Source organism: Lethenteron reissneri, unplaced genomic scaffold, assembly GCF_015708825.2.
Source record: "Lethenteron reissneri isolate LAM-NWPU_2019-01 unplaced genomic scaffold, ASM1570882v1 scaffold_1863, whole genome shotgun sequence".
Classification (NCBI taxonomy): domain Eukaryota; kingdom Metazoa; phylum Chordata; class Hyperoartia; order Petromyzontiformes; family Petromyzontidae; genus Lethenteron; species Lethenteron reissneri.
In genome coordinates, this window is record NW_026891623.1 from 49,116 (window position 1) to 67,074 (window position 17,959).

A 17,959-nucleotide genomic window follows, 5' to 3' on the forward strand; every position below is an offset into this window, starting at 1 on the left:
GGGGGGGGTCTGACTTTTCGTGACGCCGTGTGACGAGGGAGGGTGGGGTCAAAAGTCGTCCAAAATCGCGTGACGTCATTTATGGACAGCCCCTTAGGTCATTTAGCTCATGAGGTTTTGGTCTCATTGCCACCTCCACCATGAGCAGAGGCCGCGGGTAGAGGCCACGCACCGACACTCGGGGCAGTCGTCCCAACTGTTGAAGTGGCGAGCTGCCGGCTTGGACAGGAAGGCCATTGTCCGAAGCGTCGCCTGTATGTGTTCTTCTTTAAAGGCCGCCGGGTTATTAACAAATGTGTTGATTTTGTTTAATTCGGGATTGTGTTCGTGCGCCACTGCCATCGCAGCCAGAGATTCACCCAGGAGAGGGTGCCGTGTATCCGTGCACTCCAGTGACATCCGCAGGGCCAGGCTCGAGCCAGTGCGTGACAGAGTTATTTGCTGAACTTGATCCATGTCTATCAGAGTGGGTCCCTGCCAAGAGGACCTGGCAATTCATCAGTGTTGGTTCAAGCAAGCCTGACTGCTGATTAGTCACCAAGTGTCCAATCCTCACCAGGATGCTGCTTGTGTTGAATCAATGATGCTGCTGAGATCTACTCTCAGAAGGCTGACGGGATGAGTATAACCACTCGCATTGTTTTTGTGGAGATACGGCTATGAGGAGGCAGTTATTGAGAGATGTCAACTACCTCGCCTGGTATACAGGGAGACGTGGGTTCGATTCCGACCCCGACACCTGTATATTTGGAGTTTGCGTGTTTTCTCCGTGGTCGCGTAGATTCTTCTACGGCTCCTCTGGTTTTCCCCTCCACATTGAGAAACATACGTTTCTAGTATTTGACATATATTTTCAGATGATGAGCCACTTCATTGAGATATTATTTGTGACCAGGTAAGTTTCTGAAAAAGAGCTATTGGACCAGTGGGCCTTACCTGGTAAATAAAAAGTTTAGTTCGGGCCACCTCCCGCACCACGCTTGTGTGCACAGGGACACCGCGTGCTCACCTCCAGACCGCATCACCAGCTTATACCTCGAGCTCACACCTTGAGCTCACGCCTTGAGCTCGAACTTTCAGTTCACACCTCCGGCTCATCACCTTCTGCTGAGCTCCACCAAGCACGCTCGGCTCAGGTTCTTTAATCACGAATACAGCAGCCGCGTTGTACAGACTCCACCAATATTCAGGGACATCTCCACCGCCACTCAGGGACATCACCACTGCTCAAGGACATCTCCACCACTCACAGCAGGGGCAACGGACACCACCGTTGACATTTCACAGATGTGATTGAGATGGTCAGCTGTGATTTCAGGTGCATTTTGATGACTCCATGAGAACCGTTCTTGATCTGCTGGAGTAGCAGCGATAATCCTCGTGCCACTTTTTTTATTTCGTCCCAGAGCACCCGGCACCGACCGGGTCGTGACAGTGACAGCAGCAGTAGCTACATCGTGGCGCGTCACTGACACGGCTAAACACACATGAGCGGAGATGTAGTGGCGGCTGCAGGCAAAGCGCATCCCTCACATGAACAATAAATCAAGCTACACTCTAGCCCACAGATATGTCAAAGACAAAGATCCCCCGTAAAGATTTAACAGACTGGCATGCGAGGTAGCCTCAGCTAAATGAGTACCAGGCACTAATTTGAGACTGAGTCGATCACTGGTGTTGGCCATGAGCGGAAATTTAACTCCGGTCGCCGGCTTCGTAGCGCAGCACGCTAACATGCAAAGGGTGCAGCGATGTTGTAATGTTATTTATTTTGTATTATTTCTTATTTGGGGTGGTGGTGTTTGTAGGGGTCAAGGTGTTTATAGAGTTGGCGTTTGTAGGATAGGTAACGTTGATAGGACTGTTGTTGGGAAGAGTGATGGTGTCGGTTGGGGTGGTCGTATTGGTAGGAGTCATTGTGTTGGTAGGATTGGTGCTGGTAGGGTTGGTGTTGGTAGGGGTAGTAGTAAGAATAATGGTGTTGGTAGGGTTGGTGTTGATAGGGTTGGCGTTGGTAGGGTTGGTTTTGGTAGGAGTGGTGGTGTTCGTCGGAGTAGTTGCGTTTGGTCAGGGTAGCGGTGTTGGGAGGGGTGTTAGTGTTGGTAGGTGTGCAGATTCTAAAGGTGGTGGAGTTGGTAGGAGTGGTGGAGCAGGCATTGATCCGGGCCATGAAGAGTGGTCTCTTTGCCCTCATGATCACGAGGCGGGACTCACGCTCAGCTGGGGTGATGATGTGGGAAGGAGTGGTGGTGAGGGTAGAGGAAGTGATGTTGGTCAGGGTTGGGTTAGTAGAGGAGGTAGTGTTAGTAGGTGTGTGGTTGGTAGAGGTGGTGGAGTTGGTAGGAGTGGTGGAGCAGGCATTGATCCGGGCCATGAAGAGTGATCTCTTTTCCCTCATGATCATGAGGCTGGACACATGCTCAGCTGGGGTGATGTGGCTGGGAGTGGTAGTGAGGGTAGAGGAGGTAATGTTGGTAGGCGTGGTAATGTTGGTAGGCGTGGGATTGGTCGAGGTGGTGGAGTTGGTAGGAGCGGGGGAGTTGGTGGTTGAGCTGGTAGGGATAATTGAGCTTATTGTAGTGCAGCGGGCATTGGTGCGGGCCATGATCATGAGGTGACACCACTCACGCTCAGCTGGGGTAATGGTGTCGGTCCTGGTGGTGGTGAAGGTGGAGAAGATGTTGTTGGTAGGGTTTGTAGGGGTGGAAGAGGTGGTGGTGTTAGTCAGGATAGCATTGGTAGAGGTGGTGGTATTTGAAAGTGTGATGGTGTTAGTCGAGATAGCAATGTTGGTCGGGGTGGGGTTTGTCATGGTGGTGTTGGTAGGAGTGGTGCTGTTGGTGGGTGCGCTATTAAGTGTTGGTGAGCTATTCATCATGGAGCAGCCATCCAGCTGAGTCTTGAGGGATCTGTGGGTCCTCTTGATTTTCATGGGGTGGCGCTTGCCCCGAGCCAATTTCCACATGGATCCTCTCATGTGGCGGCTTCGATAAACTCGTCCACGTTGCGATGACTTCTGTTTAAAACCGGAAACAAAATCAGTATGAGAGGCAAGAGATTGCAGTCTCCTTCTTCCCCTGTTGGTCACATCCACTCAAATATTTTTTTTCACTTGCCATCTGCCACACCACCACCATTGATTGAACACGGGTGTTGTACTTGCCTTTCAGTCGCAAATATCGGACAACTATTTGTAATCCACAGCATGAACAATGTGTGTGCTTGTAATAAATGTGTGCGACTTTGTCGAGGGTGTGAGTGTGATTTTTTATTGTTTGTTCTTGTAACGTTCTAACCTGCCTCTCCTGGACATCTGTGAAAAATAGCTTAATAGCTCATCGGATTCTTCCAGTATAAATATTCTGCTTCTGATTTGTGTCATCTATGCATGTGAGATTATGACATTTGCCTGAGTGATCTATATCCACGATGCCTCTCTGGGTGTGGTGTCTCTGTGTGTGTCTGTTGTGGTGTCCTGCTGATTCTCTATGTGACAGTGAAGCCAGCACACTCTCTCTTACCAGTTGATTCTTCCGCCAGACTCTTAGGCTGGTAATGGTGATCCCCGTGCTCTCCACGTGGTAAGTGATGGCCACCGGCCCACTGTGCAGCATCTTCATCAAGGTCGTCCACCTTGAGGGAGACGGGTATTCTCCATCTTGCGGAACCATCATCCAACAGCCTAAAGAAGAAGCTGCTTGAGGTACCATCTCGGCCAAGTTCGACCGAGCCTTTTGTTTCGGGAGGTTGGTGGTGTGGACGGCCATTGCTGGCATGGCAGGAGGTCGCGGACGCCACTGTTGAAAACATTGCACAAGTATTTGTAATGTACAGCACGACAACAAGTATCTTTCCCTCTCTTTAGTTCAGCCTTGACTAACAGCTGGATTCTCGGCAATAAACAAAAGTCATTGGTCACGTGCCATGGCCCTGCGTAGTTTGATCCTCTGGTTTTTCCCTCCACATTTAGAAACATTTATTTCGATAATTTAGATTATTTTGCTGCTATGAATGTCCAAATGATGTCACTTTGTTGATCTATCATTTGTGACCAGGTTCCGTCTGAAAAATAAGTTAGTACCTCAGTGGGCTTTGTATGATGGGGGTGGTTTAGTTTTATTTGTTTGTTTTTGGGTGATTTTTTAACCTTTCATGTACTTTGCACTATTACCATGTTTTTGTAGTATTTGTTGTTGTAATGTTCTTACCAGCCCCTACTGGACATCTGTGAAAAAGAGCTTCATAGCTCATCGGATTCCTCAACCATAAATAAATAGTATTATTCTGACTCTACTGGCTGGGGAAATAGTTCTGTCCGCACCAGGGCAACTCACCAACGCCGCACAAGGACAGCTGAGTCCAGCACATGTCTCAAATGCCACGCTGCCAGTAACAAAAAACACCCTTAAAGTTGCAGTGGATAATATTTAAGCATAATTAATTGAGCAAGGTGTTTGCGACTTTGTCTAGGATGTGTGTGTGGATGTCATATATACTTGTGTGTGTGGTGTATGTGTAGGGGTGTTACGGGAGGGCGAACAAACACACGAGGGGTGGTTATGCCCGCACGCGGAAGGATGCTTACATCCACGTCGGCATCGGTTAGCCCTGGGGGGCTGTAACGGCGCTGTGATCTCCCACGGCCCCACCCCTCCTGGGGGAGTTGCTATATAAGGCGGTGAGCCGGTGGGCACGGGGTTCAGTATTCAGCTTAACTAGTGAAGAGTGAAGACCGGCTAGATAGGCTCTGGGACTCCCCTGGATCGCTGTCCTTCTAAGGACCGACCAGGGCAAGCCAGTGGCGTGGCCCCGAGAGCCCAGAGCCGATGCTCTGGTAAGAGCCGGTCTGGTGACTAAGGGTGCCGTGATCCTAGCTTGGCCAGAGCTGGATCAGCTAGCCTCCCCTAGCTCTCGAGTGGAGGACCTGGGAGTAGGCTAGCCGGGCTAGAGTTAATGGGGTCTCCCTGTTAGACAGGTGAAGGGGCCGTTACCCCTTCGAGTGTTGTATACATTGGCCTGTGCTGAGTGAAACATTATAATAATTAAGTGTGCCTCCGACTACGTCGTCTACGTCTCATTGAACCTACTACATATGCGAGTGAGATTCTTATATCTACGCGAGTGATCTGTACGCGTGATACATCTCTGCGTGTGGTGGCTCTGTGTGTGGTGTCTGTTGCGGTGCCACGCTATGGTCTGTGTAATCGTGAAGCTGGCACTCACCACTGCATTCTTCAGCCACACTCCGAGGCTGAGGAGGGCGATCCCTGCACTCGCCACCTCGTAGGCGATGGCCACCGGCCTGCTGTGCAGCATCTCCATGAAGGTCTTCCACCCTAAGGGAGCTGGGTCGTCGTCTTCTCCTCCTCCTCCTTGGGGAACCTCCACGCCATGGATGGGAGAGGAAGTGACTCGAGGCTCCCTCTTGGCTTCGTGATCTGCGAGCCGGTCGCTGATGTGGACAGCCACGGTCGCTTTGGCGAGAGGTAGAGGCTGCCCGGCCTGTGGCGGTTGGACCTCCCAGGCTCCCCCCAGGTTAACCAGCCAGTTCGGGGAGAAATTCTTCTCCTCCGTGGGCCCAGACGTGAGGAACGCGTAGCTCGTCACGAGCAGCGCCACGAGGGTGCGTGAGGTACTGCGCAGCCCATGAGCCTCCATGGTGACTGCTCCGGGAGAGGCTCCAGGAGGCTTCGTGCAGAGAGGCGCTCCTCAGCACGCAGCTCGCAGCGTGGCTCCAGCGGCACACTGGGCGGAAGCGGATATGACGTCACGGCCCGAGGACGGATGTATGTTGTGTCTCATCTGTGTGTCTGTATGTCTGTGTGTGTGTGTGCAGTACCGATCCAGCTCCTGACAAAGGAGTGGCAGCCTCTCCTCCGCAGTGAGCGTTCGAACATTCCACGTGGCCATCCATAGTGGCTTTCGTTGTTTTTGGAGGAGCCCCGAGGGTGAAGATTTAATCTCCTGGCTCCGCCAATTGGGGTTTGGCCAGGAGATGTTATAGACGCCTGTCTCCCCGGGGCCTCCAGCACAAGCTTATTAGTTACATATTTATGTTTAATTCGTAGTTTCGTGGTAATAAATTGAAGGTGGAGGGGTTACCAGCCCCTCGCACCCGTCCAGAGCCCCCGTTTAGCCACTGTGGTGGTCACAGACGCCATGAGGGGAGAGGCCAATGGGCATTGGCTCTCCCCCCACAGCACTGTCCACGACAGTGTTGCCCATCCGGCACCGCGAGGAGGTAGGGGGTTGTTTTGCCGGACAGTGATGGGGCAGTAGTGGAGAGAGTTGAGAGTTTCCCACACCTGGGCAGTATGCTTATGACCGGCTCCAGTGTAACAGCAGAGGTCTCACTCCGAATCAGTCAAGTGGCAATATCTTTTCATCGGTTGCGTAATGCTGTGTGGAAGCTACCTGGTCTGTCGCTCCGCACGAAGCTTCAGGTTTTCTCGGCCACAGTCATTCCCTCCCTTCTCTACGCTTGCGAAACGTGGACCCCCCTAATGGAGCATCTTTGCCGGTTGGAAACATTTAGGCTGGCCTGCCTACGATCCATCCTGGGTTTAACCAGGCTGGATTGTGTGAGGAGCTCACAAATCCTTGAAAGATCTGGGTAAAGTCCCATTGGTGAGCTCCTCCGGCAGGCAAGGTTGCGTTGGCTGGGTCATGTAGCCCGCATGCCCAGCCACCGCATGCCTAAACAGCTTTTGTTTGGCCGGATTGAGGGGGCTAAACGGGCACAGCACGGGCTAGAGAAGAGATAGGGTGATGTGGTACAGGAGGACGTGGAGCTGAGTGGACTTGCCGATGACTGGTACCAGCAGTGTCAAGATCGGCCTCTGTAGAGGAGGCTCGTGAAGGACGCTACTGGGCAGTTGGAGGCAGTCGCCCTCCAACAACAACGGAGGGCGGAGGAGCGACGCTCACAACAACGAGCGGAGCACCGTGTGGCTAAAGCACAGCAAGTTAGTACAGTAGGGGACACAGGTGGTGCATTAGCCAGTCATCTCGGTCATCTCAGTCAGTCAACCCGTGGCACCTGGGTCTGCCCCGTGACCTCCTGCCAGCGGGCGTTCGACACTTCACGTGGCCTCAAGGTGCACATGGCCTGGCACAAGCGTCGTGGTGACGTCACCGCCACTTAGTGGCGAATGGCGGTTGTTGTTGTGTGTCTGCACCTGGTTTGTAGTGATTGAAAGGCATGGGCCAGATCAGTTCAATAACAACGGTAGGAGGCTGCTAGATTTTTGTGCAGCCAATGATCTTGTAATTACCAACACGCTGTTCCGGCATCGGCGCACAACATCACGGATGCATGCTGGATCCAAGCAAGAACATCTGCTGGACTACATAGTGACGGATCAGCGGATGCGAGCCCATGTCCTTGACACCAGGACCTACCGTGGAGCTGATCTGCCCTCTGACCATCGACTGACTAGTCATCTGTAAGATGCGCCTGCCATTCTTCCACTCCGGTGGTGGATGTACACCCAAGACCCCATTCCAACCTAAGGTGGCCTGGTCTCAGTTAGCTTATGAAAGTTGCAAGCGAGAATTTCATCAACGCTTGCGGCTGGGGTTGGCATCGTCCCCCACTCCTGATGTCGAGAGTAAATGGGCAAGGTTTAGGACTGTGACTTATGCAGCTGCAATGGCTGCTTTGGGAACGTGGTCCAGACCTCCCCAAAGACCCTGGATGACAGAGGAGGTGTTCAGGATGGTTGAGAAAAAGCGAAAGGCCCACTCTAATCGTCTACAGCATCCCACATCAGAGAATGAGGAGGCTTACCGCAGCCTTCGCTCGGAGGTTCGGAGAGCCGTGAGGCGCTGCAAGGATGGGTGGTGGTCACAGGTTGCTGAGGAGATAGGAGTCTGCCTCAGTGGCCCGCAAGAACAAATCGCTCTTTAATTTCATGACAAAAGTAACCTGCAGCGCCACACCTATTACCATCATTAGGGGAAAGAATGGTGATCCAATCTCCGACCCCCAGGAACAAGTTTGCAGATTTTCTGAGCATTTCTGTGAGGTCCTAGGGTAGGGGAAATCCCTTACCCAGGAAAACAACGTGGGACAAAGTGGGGATGACCCTGCTGAGGCTGCGGTGCCTCAAATATTGGAAGTCACCCCCTGTGAGTGGCTGGCTGAGGTGCCATTGGTTGAGGAAGTATGGAAAGCGATCCAGAGTCTGAGACCAGGAAAGGCACCGGGCAGAGATGATCTCCCAAGCAAAATGCTGAGGGAGGGTGGCGTTTGTGCACAGACTGCCCTACATGACATCATAACAACAGTCTGGACCACTGGACGGGTTCCATAGGACTAGAAATATGCCCTGGTGGTCCCCCTCTTTAAGAAGGGGGACCGCACAGACTGTAACAACTACAGGGGCATCTCACTCCTCAGTATGCCGGGAAAGGTCCTGGCAAGGATTATTCAACATCGCCTTGCTAGGCACGCTGAGGAGAGGCTTGCGGAACCCCAATGCGGTTTCAGGAAAGGGAGGTCTTTCACATATGCCATATTTTCTGTCTGTCTGCTACAGCAGAGGTGTAGGGAATTCCAACAAGACCTACATCTCTGCTTTATTGATCTGGTCAAGGCCTATGATACCATCAGTAGGCCTGGGCTCTGGGTTGTTCTTCGTGCTTTCATAGTCCCTGACCCTCTGCTCACGATCATTAAGGACCTTCATGTTGGTGAGTGGGCCCGGGTAAAACTACGTTGCCAGGAGTCAGAGCCATTCCCTATACACCTTGGGGTGCGACGGGGATGTCCTCTGGCTCCCACATTATTTAACATCTATTTTGACCACGTAGTTCGTGAAGCCTTCAATAGCTGTACCGGGGGAATTTCCATTTGGTACAGATATAATGGGAGACTGATTGATGCCCGGGGGCGGTCAAGGGATTGCTCCCTATTGGTCAACCACGTTATGTATGCCGATGATTTGGTAATTGCTGCTCATTCAGAGGAGGAGTTAGAGACGCTTCTGCTGAAACTGGAATGTGCCACTAAGAGGTGGGGCATTACCATTAGCCCCACCAAAATTAAGCACCTGCCTGGGTATTTTGTACCATCAGACACTCCACCCCCACAACTCTCAATCGGTGATGGGGCAGTTGTGGAGAGAGTGGAAAGTTTCCCATACCTGGGCAGTGTGCTCATGACCGGCTCCGGTTTGGCAGCGGAGGTCTCACTCCGAATCAGTCGAGCAGCAATATCTTTTCATCGGTTGCGTAACGCTGTGTGGAAGCTGCCTGGTCTGTCACTCCGCTCGAATTTTCAGGTCTTCTCGGCCACAGTCATTCCCTCCCTTCTCTACGCTTGCGAAACGTGGACCACCCTAATGGAGCATCTTCGCCGGTTAAAAACATTTAGGCTGGCCTGCCTACGATCCATCCTGGGTTTAACCAGGCTGGATTGTGTGAGGAGCTCACAAATCCTTGAAAGATCTGGGCAAAGTCCCATCGGTGAGCTCCTCCGGCAGGCAAGGCTGCGTTGGCTGGGTCATGTAGCCTGCATACCCAGCCACCGCATGCCTAAACAGCTTTTGTTCGGCCGGATCGAGGGGGCTAAACAGGCGCAGCACGGGCTAGAGAAAAGATGGAGTGATGTGGTACAGGAGGACGTGGAGCTGAGTGGACTTGTCGATGACTGGTACCAGCGGTGTCAAGATCGGCCGCAGTGGAGGAGGCTCGTGAAGGACGCTACTGGGCAGTTGGAGGCAGTCACCCTCCAACAACAACGGAGGGCGGAGGAGCAACGCTATAAATCCTTTATATGCGTGGCATCGGTTTTATTTTATTATTCATTTCTGTTTTTCTTGAGTAAGAGTTTCATTTTTATCACATTGGTATTTTAAATAAAATATGAAAACAAAATTTGTCCTAAAAAGTGGAAAATTTTGGAGAAAAAATTTTCACGAACATAAATTGTCACGCACAACGAGTCTGTGTGCAAAATGTCAGCTCGATTGGATCACGGGAAGTGGGTTAAAAAACGACCGAAAGATTTGCACGGTTGTAAGCGCGCAAGCAAGCAAGCAAGTGAACTTAATATAAAGGATTTAAAATAGCCAGGTACCATACCGTAAGCCCTGCGGTCAGCAAGCGCTATTCCTTTTTCACATCTGTCATCTTTAAATTAGTTTAATCATCGATTTAGTGCGATTTTTGTGCGCTTACATGTTTTTATTTTTTTATTACGCCTGCACGACCGTACCAACTCACGCGCCTTTGGTGGGGGGAACGGCCCATACCAAGTCGCATGCCTTCGGTGGGAGTGAGGAGGACATTTTATTTCGCGTAAAAAATGCCCCACCCCGATGCGTGCAGTTATTAATATATACAGTGGCTAGATACTAGTACTATAGGCAGTAGGCATTTTATTTATTTATCACGCGCACGACCATACCAACTCACGCGCCTTTGGTGGTGGGGGGAGAGCATGCCAAGTCACACGCCTTCGGTGGAAGTAAAGGGGACATTTTCTTTCGCGTTATAAATGCTATAAACATACACTAAACGCTCAGGGAAATTCTTCACTGTGTGATGCCCCCCCCCCACCCCTATGCGTGCAGTTATTATCACTATACTTACTACTATACAGTCGCTAGATGCTACCACTATAGGCCGTAGATATTACTGCAGAGCGGCCGGGGAGATCGTGCCTGGGGGGGGGGGGGGGTCAGGGGTAGCAGCCCAGCCTGCCAAGGTGCCACCTTGGACGGCTGGACAATCTAGGCGAGGCCGGAGGCTCTGCACAGGACTACGCCTCACCACGCCACTCTGTCAGGTGAGTACTTTGTGCTATACAGTCCATAAATACTGATATAGAGTCAGCATGTACTACTGTAGTGATAGCAGGTACCACCACAGTTTGTATGCACTGCTGTAATCATAGCAGGTACCACCACAGTACGCACTGCTGTTTGATTTTTAAGAGTAGTTTTGAAATATTTTTAAGACCTGGGCAACGCCGGGTACTTTCCGCTAGTTTCCCACTAAATATACATTTATTTTACGCTTATCAGACCTTAAAGTCTTAATCATGGTTTCCTCCCTAAGAACTTCCTCTGGTGGTGGTACCAATGGACGTCCTGCTTTTTCCCTCCACATTGTGATGAAAACCTCATTGTAAAACCCCCAGCCCAGAATATGTAACCTTACAATTATTTAGGCATCCATTCCTCTTTAATAGAAAACTTCCTTCATACAGCCACTGCCGAAATGTGGTGCTCCGAATTACCGAAATCACAATTGCCCCATCTCAAGCTTATCTCCTATCATTAAGATATTTAAAATATATATTTTTAAATCACAGCCTCTTTTCAAACAATGACCTATTCAATCCCAAGCAATCTGGCTTCATAGAAAAATACATCACAGCCTCTGTCACCAGTGTGCCATAAAATTACGTGCTTGACGAAATCCTGCACCTCCTATATGTGTAAAATCTAGATACCTCAAACTTTCACTTTTGAATTAATCTCTTTGCTGATGACCCAGCCCTCGTGGCGTCTGGCAAGTCAATTAACGATTTACAACTATAACTACAACAGCATTTTGATAATTTACATATCCAGGTTAAAGCCTTAAAGTTAGTCCTAAAAGCTATTCATTGTGTCCCTGGACTCGCATCTCATTAAACAGGTCGATATCTAGATATTTACTTGGACTCAAAACTGTTCTTCAAGAGCAACATTAATCATATGGGCAATTACGTTAGAAAAGACAACTCAAAATTGGAATCATCTCCATAAATAAACAAAGTATCCCACCTTGGCTCATCTTGCCAACATCCCTCCCCACTTTCACTATTGCGACATCATCTACTGCCTAGTTTCTGAAGCCACTCTATAACTGATTGTTATATTCTACTACTTAGCTCTCCACTTTGCCTTTGATGCCCTATATAGAACTCATCAGTGCAAACTATGTCACCTCCAGTCTGTCCATCCTTGACATCCGAAGACACTGCTAATGGGCTCTCTTCATCCTAAAAGTGCTTTGAAACAAATCCGCGGAATATTTAATCGTATTCTTGTCCTCACAAATTATAAGCCACCAACTCAGAAGTTTCTCCATGTTCTTACTATTGTAGTGGCATAGCGCTGGCTACTGGCAGAAAAGGGGATCTGCTGCGTATGTCAGTCCTGACGTCAGCAGGCCAGGATATACACGAGAGGGGGATCTAGGGGAAAGGTCAAAGAAGGGGCCCACCAGGAACCCGCTAGTAGGTTCCAGAAAGGGGGCGTGGCCAGGGCAGAGCGAGGCCACGCTAAGAGTGTAAGAGGGGCACCTGTGGGGGACCTCGGGGCTGTTGTTGGAGTGGGATCCCCGTCGTGCTGCTGAAGTCCATCGTTGCCATTCTTCTCGTCGTCTTCACCATTCTTCTCGTTTTCACCATTATTCTCGTCGTCGTCTCCATCTCTACCATCTCGGAACGCCGCTAGTCAGGCAGCCTACCAACTGACCTGGCTGAGTAGCGTCGCCCATAATAGACGGACTAAATATTAATTGTGTTAATCTCGAGTGTGCCATTAATAAAGAAGTGCCTCCAAGTCTTATCGTCTCTGAGGTAGTCACTACACCATAATTAGGAGCTATTAAAACTAGGTTTTGTGTCATCGCCTCCCAAACTGCTGCCCGATGTTCCTGGAATACCTTTGCTTTTCAGATTAGGATCGGCTCTGGTCCCTCTCTCCACATTTAAAATAACTCCTAGCTCAGAATGCCGAATTCGGCTAACAAAATTAATAAGTAAAACAAATATGCATCTGTCTGCTAATTTTTATAATATATTGAATGCAAAAATACTCTTTGGTTATTTCAGTAAAGTCACATAGATGAAAAATAATAATAATGAAATAATAAAATGAAAATAAATAATTTAAATCACATCTTATTATTTAAAAAATTTCATCTACGTGACTTTACCGAAAGAACCAAAGAGTATGGATCCTTGCAGTCACGAAAACTTCAAATCTAGAATATTCAAAAATACTTTCACAAAATGAAAGGGTACAGAAGGTTGCTAAACTTTGCAGGAAAGTTAAAGTCAAAATTATTCTAATTAAGTTGGTGTAGAGGGTACTCTTCTTTATTTCATGTATGGGCACAGCACAGGCCAACGTTATCTTCTTCCTCTCCAAGTACACACTTAGATATTAACGTTCTACAGACTACACACACGGTTGATCACACGGCGGGTTCTGCCCGTCCGCTCCCGGTCTCGTCGATGGCTGACGGCATGCCGAGGAGGGCGGTGGAACTCCGCAGGTGATCTGCCACGTCACCAAATGATGGAGAGAGATGATGGCGAGCAGCGGCGCAGTCCAGACCCAAGACTCAACACACCTCCTCCGCCTCCGCTTATATTGCCCCAGGTGCGGCTAGGCTCTGCCTCCGGCCACGCCCTCTCGTGGAACTTTCTAGCCAGTTCTCGAAGTTTCTCGGCCAGCCCCGCCCTTCACCTTTGGCCTAGATACCTCTCCCTTTTGGGGATTGGATGTTTATAGTGGTGCCTGTACCCGTGCTTCTCTTTACCAACCAGTAGATCATCTTCTTGGTTCTTTCGGTAAAGTCACGTAGAAGGGAAGTAATAAAATAATAAAAATAAAACAATAAAATTATTCTCACGACGTTTCGGCCACAACGCAAGCAGCCGTCCTCAGGTGAAAACCAGGTCCGTCGAGGCGACAGAGTCTGAATGAAACAGCACACGAGCTTGGAGCATATATATAAGCTGGGCGCCTTGACAAAAGAATTTGCATATCAAGAGGAATTTAGCATATTTATGGGAAATGCAGGAATGTGATTAGTACTACACATGCATGTGCATTATGCAGGATTAACAGCATCAAAGGGAGCTGCAGTTGCTGCTGCTGCTGCAGTTGCTGCTGCTGCTGCAGTTGCTGATGCTGCTGCAGTTGCTGCTGCTCTCCCCAGTGGCGATGTTAATACGCCACACCAGTTACTCGTTTGAGGCTGAGTCGACCTATGGGAGGTTCAAATAATCTTGACCGGTGGTGGCCATGAGCGGGAATCGAACTCGGTTCGCCGGGTTGGTATCGCAGCGTAGCGTTAATCACTACCCCCACCGCTCCTCACACACACAGACGCACAGACACACACACAGACACACACACAGACACACGCAGACACACACAGACAGACACAGACAGACACACAGACACACAGACAGCACGCTAACCACTACACTACCGCTCCCCACACACGCACACACACAGACACACACACAGACACACACACAGACACACACACACAGACACACACACACAGACACACACACACAGACACACACACAGGCAGCACGCTAAGCACTACACTACCGTTCCCCCTACACACCACACACGCACACACACAGACACACACACAAACACACACACAGACACACAGATACAGACACACACACAGACACACACACAGACACACAGACACACACACACAGACACACACACACAGACACACACACACACAGATACACACACACACACACACAGGCAGCACGCTAAGCACTACACTACCGTTCCCCCTACACACCACACACGCACAACACACAGGCACACACACACAGACACACACACACAGACACAGGCAGCACGCTAAGCACTACACTACCGTTCCCCCTACACAACACACGCGCACACACACAGACACACACACAGACACACACACACACAGACACACAGACAGACACACACAGACACACACACAGACACACACACAGACACATACACACAGACACACAGACAGCACGCTAACCACTACACTACCGCTCCCCACAAACCACACACGCACACACACAGACACACACACAGACACACACACACAGACACAGACAGCACGCTAACCACTACACTACCGCTCCCCACACACCACACACACAGACACACACACACAGACACACACACACAGACACACACAGACACACACACAGGCAGCACGCTAAGCACTACACTACCGTTCCCCCTACACAACACACGCGCACACACACAGACACACACACAGACACACACACACAGACACACAGACAGACACACACAGACACACAGACAGCACGCTAACCACTACACTACCGCTCCCCACACACCACACACGCACACACACAGACACACACACAGACACACACACACACAGGCAGCACGCTAAGCACTACACTACCGTTCCCCCTACACAACACACGCGCACACACACAGACACACACACAGACACACACACACAGACACACAGACAGACACACACACACAGACACACACACAGACACACACACACAGACACACAGACACAGGCAGCACGCTAAGCACTACACTACCGTTCCCCCTACACAACACACGCGCACACACACAGACACACACACAGACACACACACACAGACACACAGACAGACACACACACACAGACACACACACACAGACACACATACACAGGCGGCAGCACGCTAAGCACTACACTACCGTTCCCCCTACACAACACACGCGCACACACACAGACACACACACAGACACACACACACAGACACACAGACAGACACACACACACACAGACACACACACACAGACACACACACACAGACACACAGACAGACACACACACACAGACACACAGACAGACACACACACACAGACACACACACACAGACACACAGACAGACACACACACACAGACACACACACACAGACACACATACACAGGCAGCACGCTAAGCACTACACTACCGTTCCCCCTACACAACACACGCGCACACACACAGACACACAGACACACACACACAGACACACAGACAGACACACACACACAGACACACACACACAGACACACAGACACAGGCAGCACGCTAAGCACTACACTACCGTTCCCCCTACACGTCCATAGGTACACATACACGCGCTTGCTGCAGACACACACATACACACACATACATACACGCACATACACATACACACAAACACATACACACACATACACACACATGCATACACACAGACATACACATACATACAAACACACACATACATACACACAAACACATACACAATACACACACACATACATACAGACACACACACAAACACATACACAATACACACACACATACATACAGACACACACATACATACACACAAACACATACAGACACATACATACACACATACATACAGACACACAGACATACACATAAACACATACACACATAGTCATGACCCGGCTTTGCCCGGGACTTGTATCCACCACGTCCGGCCGCCTTTGTCTCCCCAGTGGCGATGTTGATACGCCACACCAGTTACTCGTTTTGAGGCTGAGTCCCTCCCTCGCCACTCTCCCTCCCTCGCCACTCTGCCTCCCTCGCCACTCTGTAGAGGACGTGAAATTTGTATGAATTTACCTCAGAGTGGCGTGTTGGGTGTCGAGGCCTAGCACCGTGCAGAGCCTCCCGCCTTGCCTGATTTTCCCACCCGGCGAACGCTGGGTACGGGTGCCGGTCCCCCCCCCCCCCGCGCTATTAAAAATGGCGTCCACCCCGCGGCGAAAAGTTGCTACTCGTTGCCAGGGGCAACCGCCGTCCAATGAAAGCGGCGAAGGCGTCGTTAGCTGTTGCCAGGGGCAACCGCCGTCCAATGAAAGTGCGTATGGTCCGAAATCCACACACACATACACAGACAGACAGACATGCACGATTTTATATATATAGAAGATTAACAAAAACAACATTTTATAGAAGTATGACTGATCTTTTTCATTATTTTAAATCCACCTTTCAGGAATATTTGAACACAAATATAGATGTAGCTACTGCTTTGACAGGCTCTGTTTTTTAGACATATTGGAAGTAGGGACGCTATTGTTTAGGAAATAACTAATTTATTTATTGGCCATAAAGGAGTTTTCAACCATTATAACCATCAATAACTATACCGTTTCATTATATAAAAGACACCTGGGAGCCAGAAATCTTTCTGATTGAGAGGGGATCAAATACTTATTTCCCTCATTAAAATGCAAATCAATTTATAACATTTTTGACATGCGTTTTTCTGTATTTTGTTGTTGTTATTCTGTCTCTCACTGTTCAAATAAACCTACCATTAAAATTATAGACTGATCATTTCTTTGTCAGTGGGCAAACGTACAAAATCAACAGGGGATCAAATACTTTTTTCCCTCACTGTATGTTGTATGGTCTGATCTAGATCACCACAGTCGCACACTGGATAGTTTTTAATTTTCAATTTGTGCATCAGGTATTCATATCAGCCATGGTTTGTACGGATGCTGTTTTAATTGGACTATGAGCTTTATGGAAGATCAAAACCAGGGATCTTCTGCGTTGGGTCTTTCACAAGGCGTTTGTTTGTGAGTTATTTTGAACTCCATTCAGCTCTCTAAGCTTCATCGGGGTTGATCTCGCATTGTTGAAGGTTACGCACATTAATCCAAAAGTGCTTGCATAACTTAAAGCGATGACGACAAGTTATTGAGGTCCTGGTAAAAGGGAAGGCGACTGTTTTACCCTATTCACAGGACTTCCCAGAGGATGTCAGTGTTGCGGTGGATGGATGGGGAAGAGATTTGTGACAGCACCAGCGTGTTGGAGTCAACTTGAGAGTTCCAGTGATACACCGCATTACAGTCATTCAGTTAGACGTCAACAAGTCGAGTGTGACTGCTTCTGGTCCATACTGGTTCACAATACTCAGCTACAGTGTACACAAAGGCCATCGTTGATGTTTGTAGCCCTGGTGCCTTTTTTAGGTGGTCGTGGAAGGTTAGCATACAGTCCAGCATGACTCTGAGATAGGTTGGAGTGCAGTCGTGTTGCACAGTGTTGCAGCAGAAGGCCACTCTCAGAGTGTGCTTGGTGTTTCTATTATGAAAATAAAATGCAGTGACGGTTTTGTGGGGATTTGGCTTGAGCTTCCATTTATGGAAATATTTCCCC

General features: G+C 49.5%; 1 protein-coding gene across 2 annotated transcripts; it reads right to left on the minus strand.

The window, feature by feature from the left end:
- Positions 1–320: 320 nt before the first annotated feature.
- LOC133339411 (uncharacterized) lies at positions 321–12,769 on the minus strand. 2 transcript variants are annotated; one of them, XM_061547555.1, is made up of 3 exons: positions 12,299–12,769; positions 3,522–3,797; positions 321–3,016 (listed from the first exon to the last, which is right to left on the minus strand). In XM_061547555.1, the coding sequence occupies exons 1-3, from the start codon at positions 12,434–12,436 to the stop codon at positions 1,784–1,786; spliced, it is 1,647 nt and encodes a 548-aa protein (XP_061403539.1). In that variant the 5' UTR covers positions 12,437–12,769; the 3' UTR covers positions 321–1,783. The 2 variants fall into 2 exon arrangements, with proteins under 2 accessions (XP_061403539.1, XP_061403538.1); XM_061547554.1 differs by lacking the exon at positions 12,299–12,769 and adding an exon at positions 5,224–6,244.
- Positions 12,770–17,959: the final 5,190 nt, after the last annotated feature.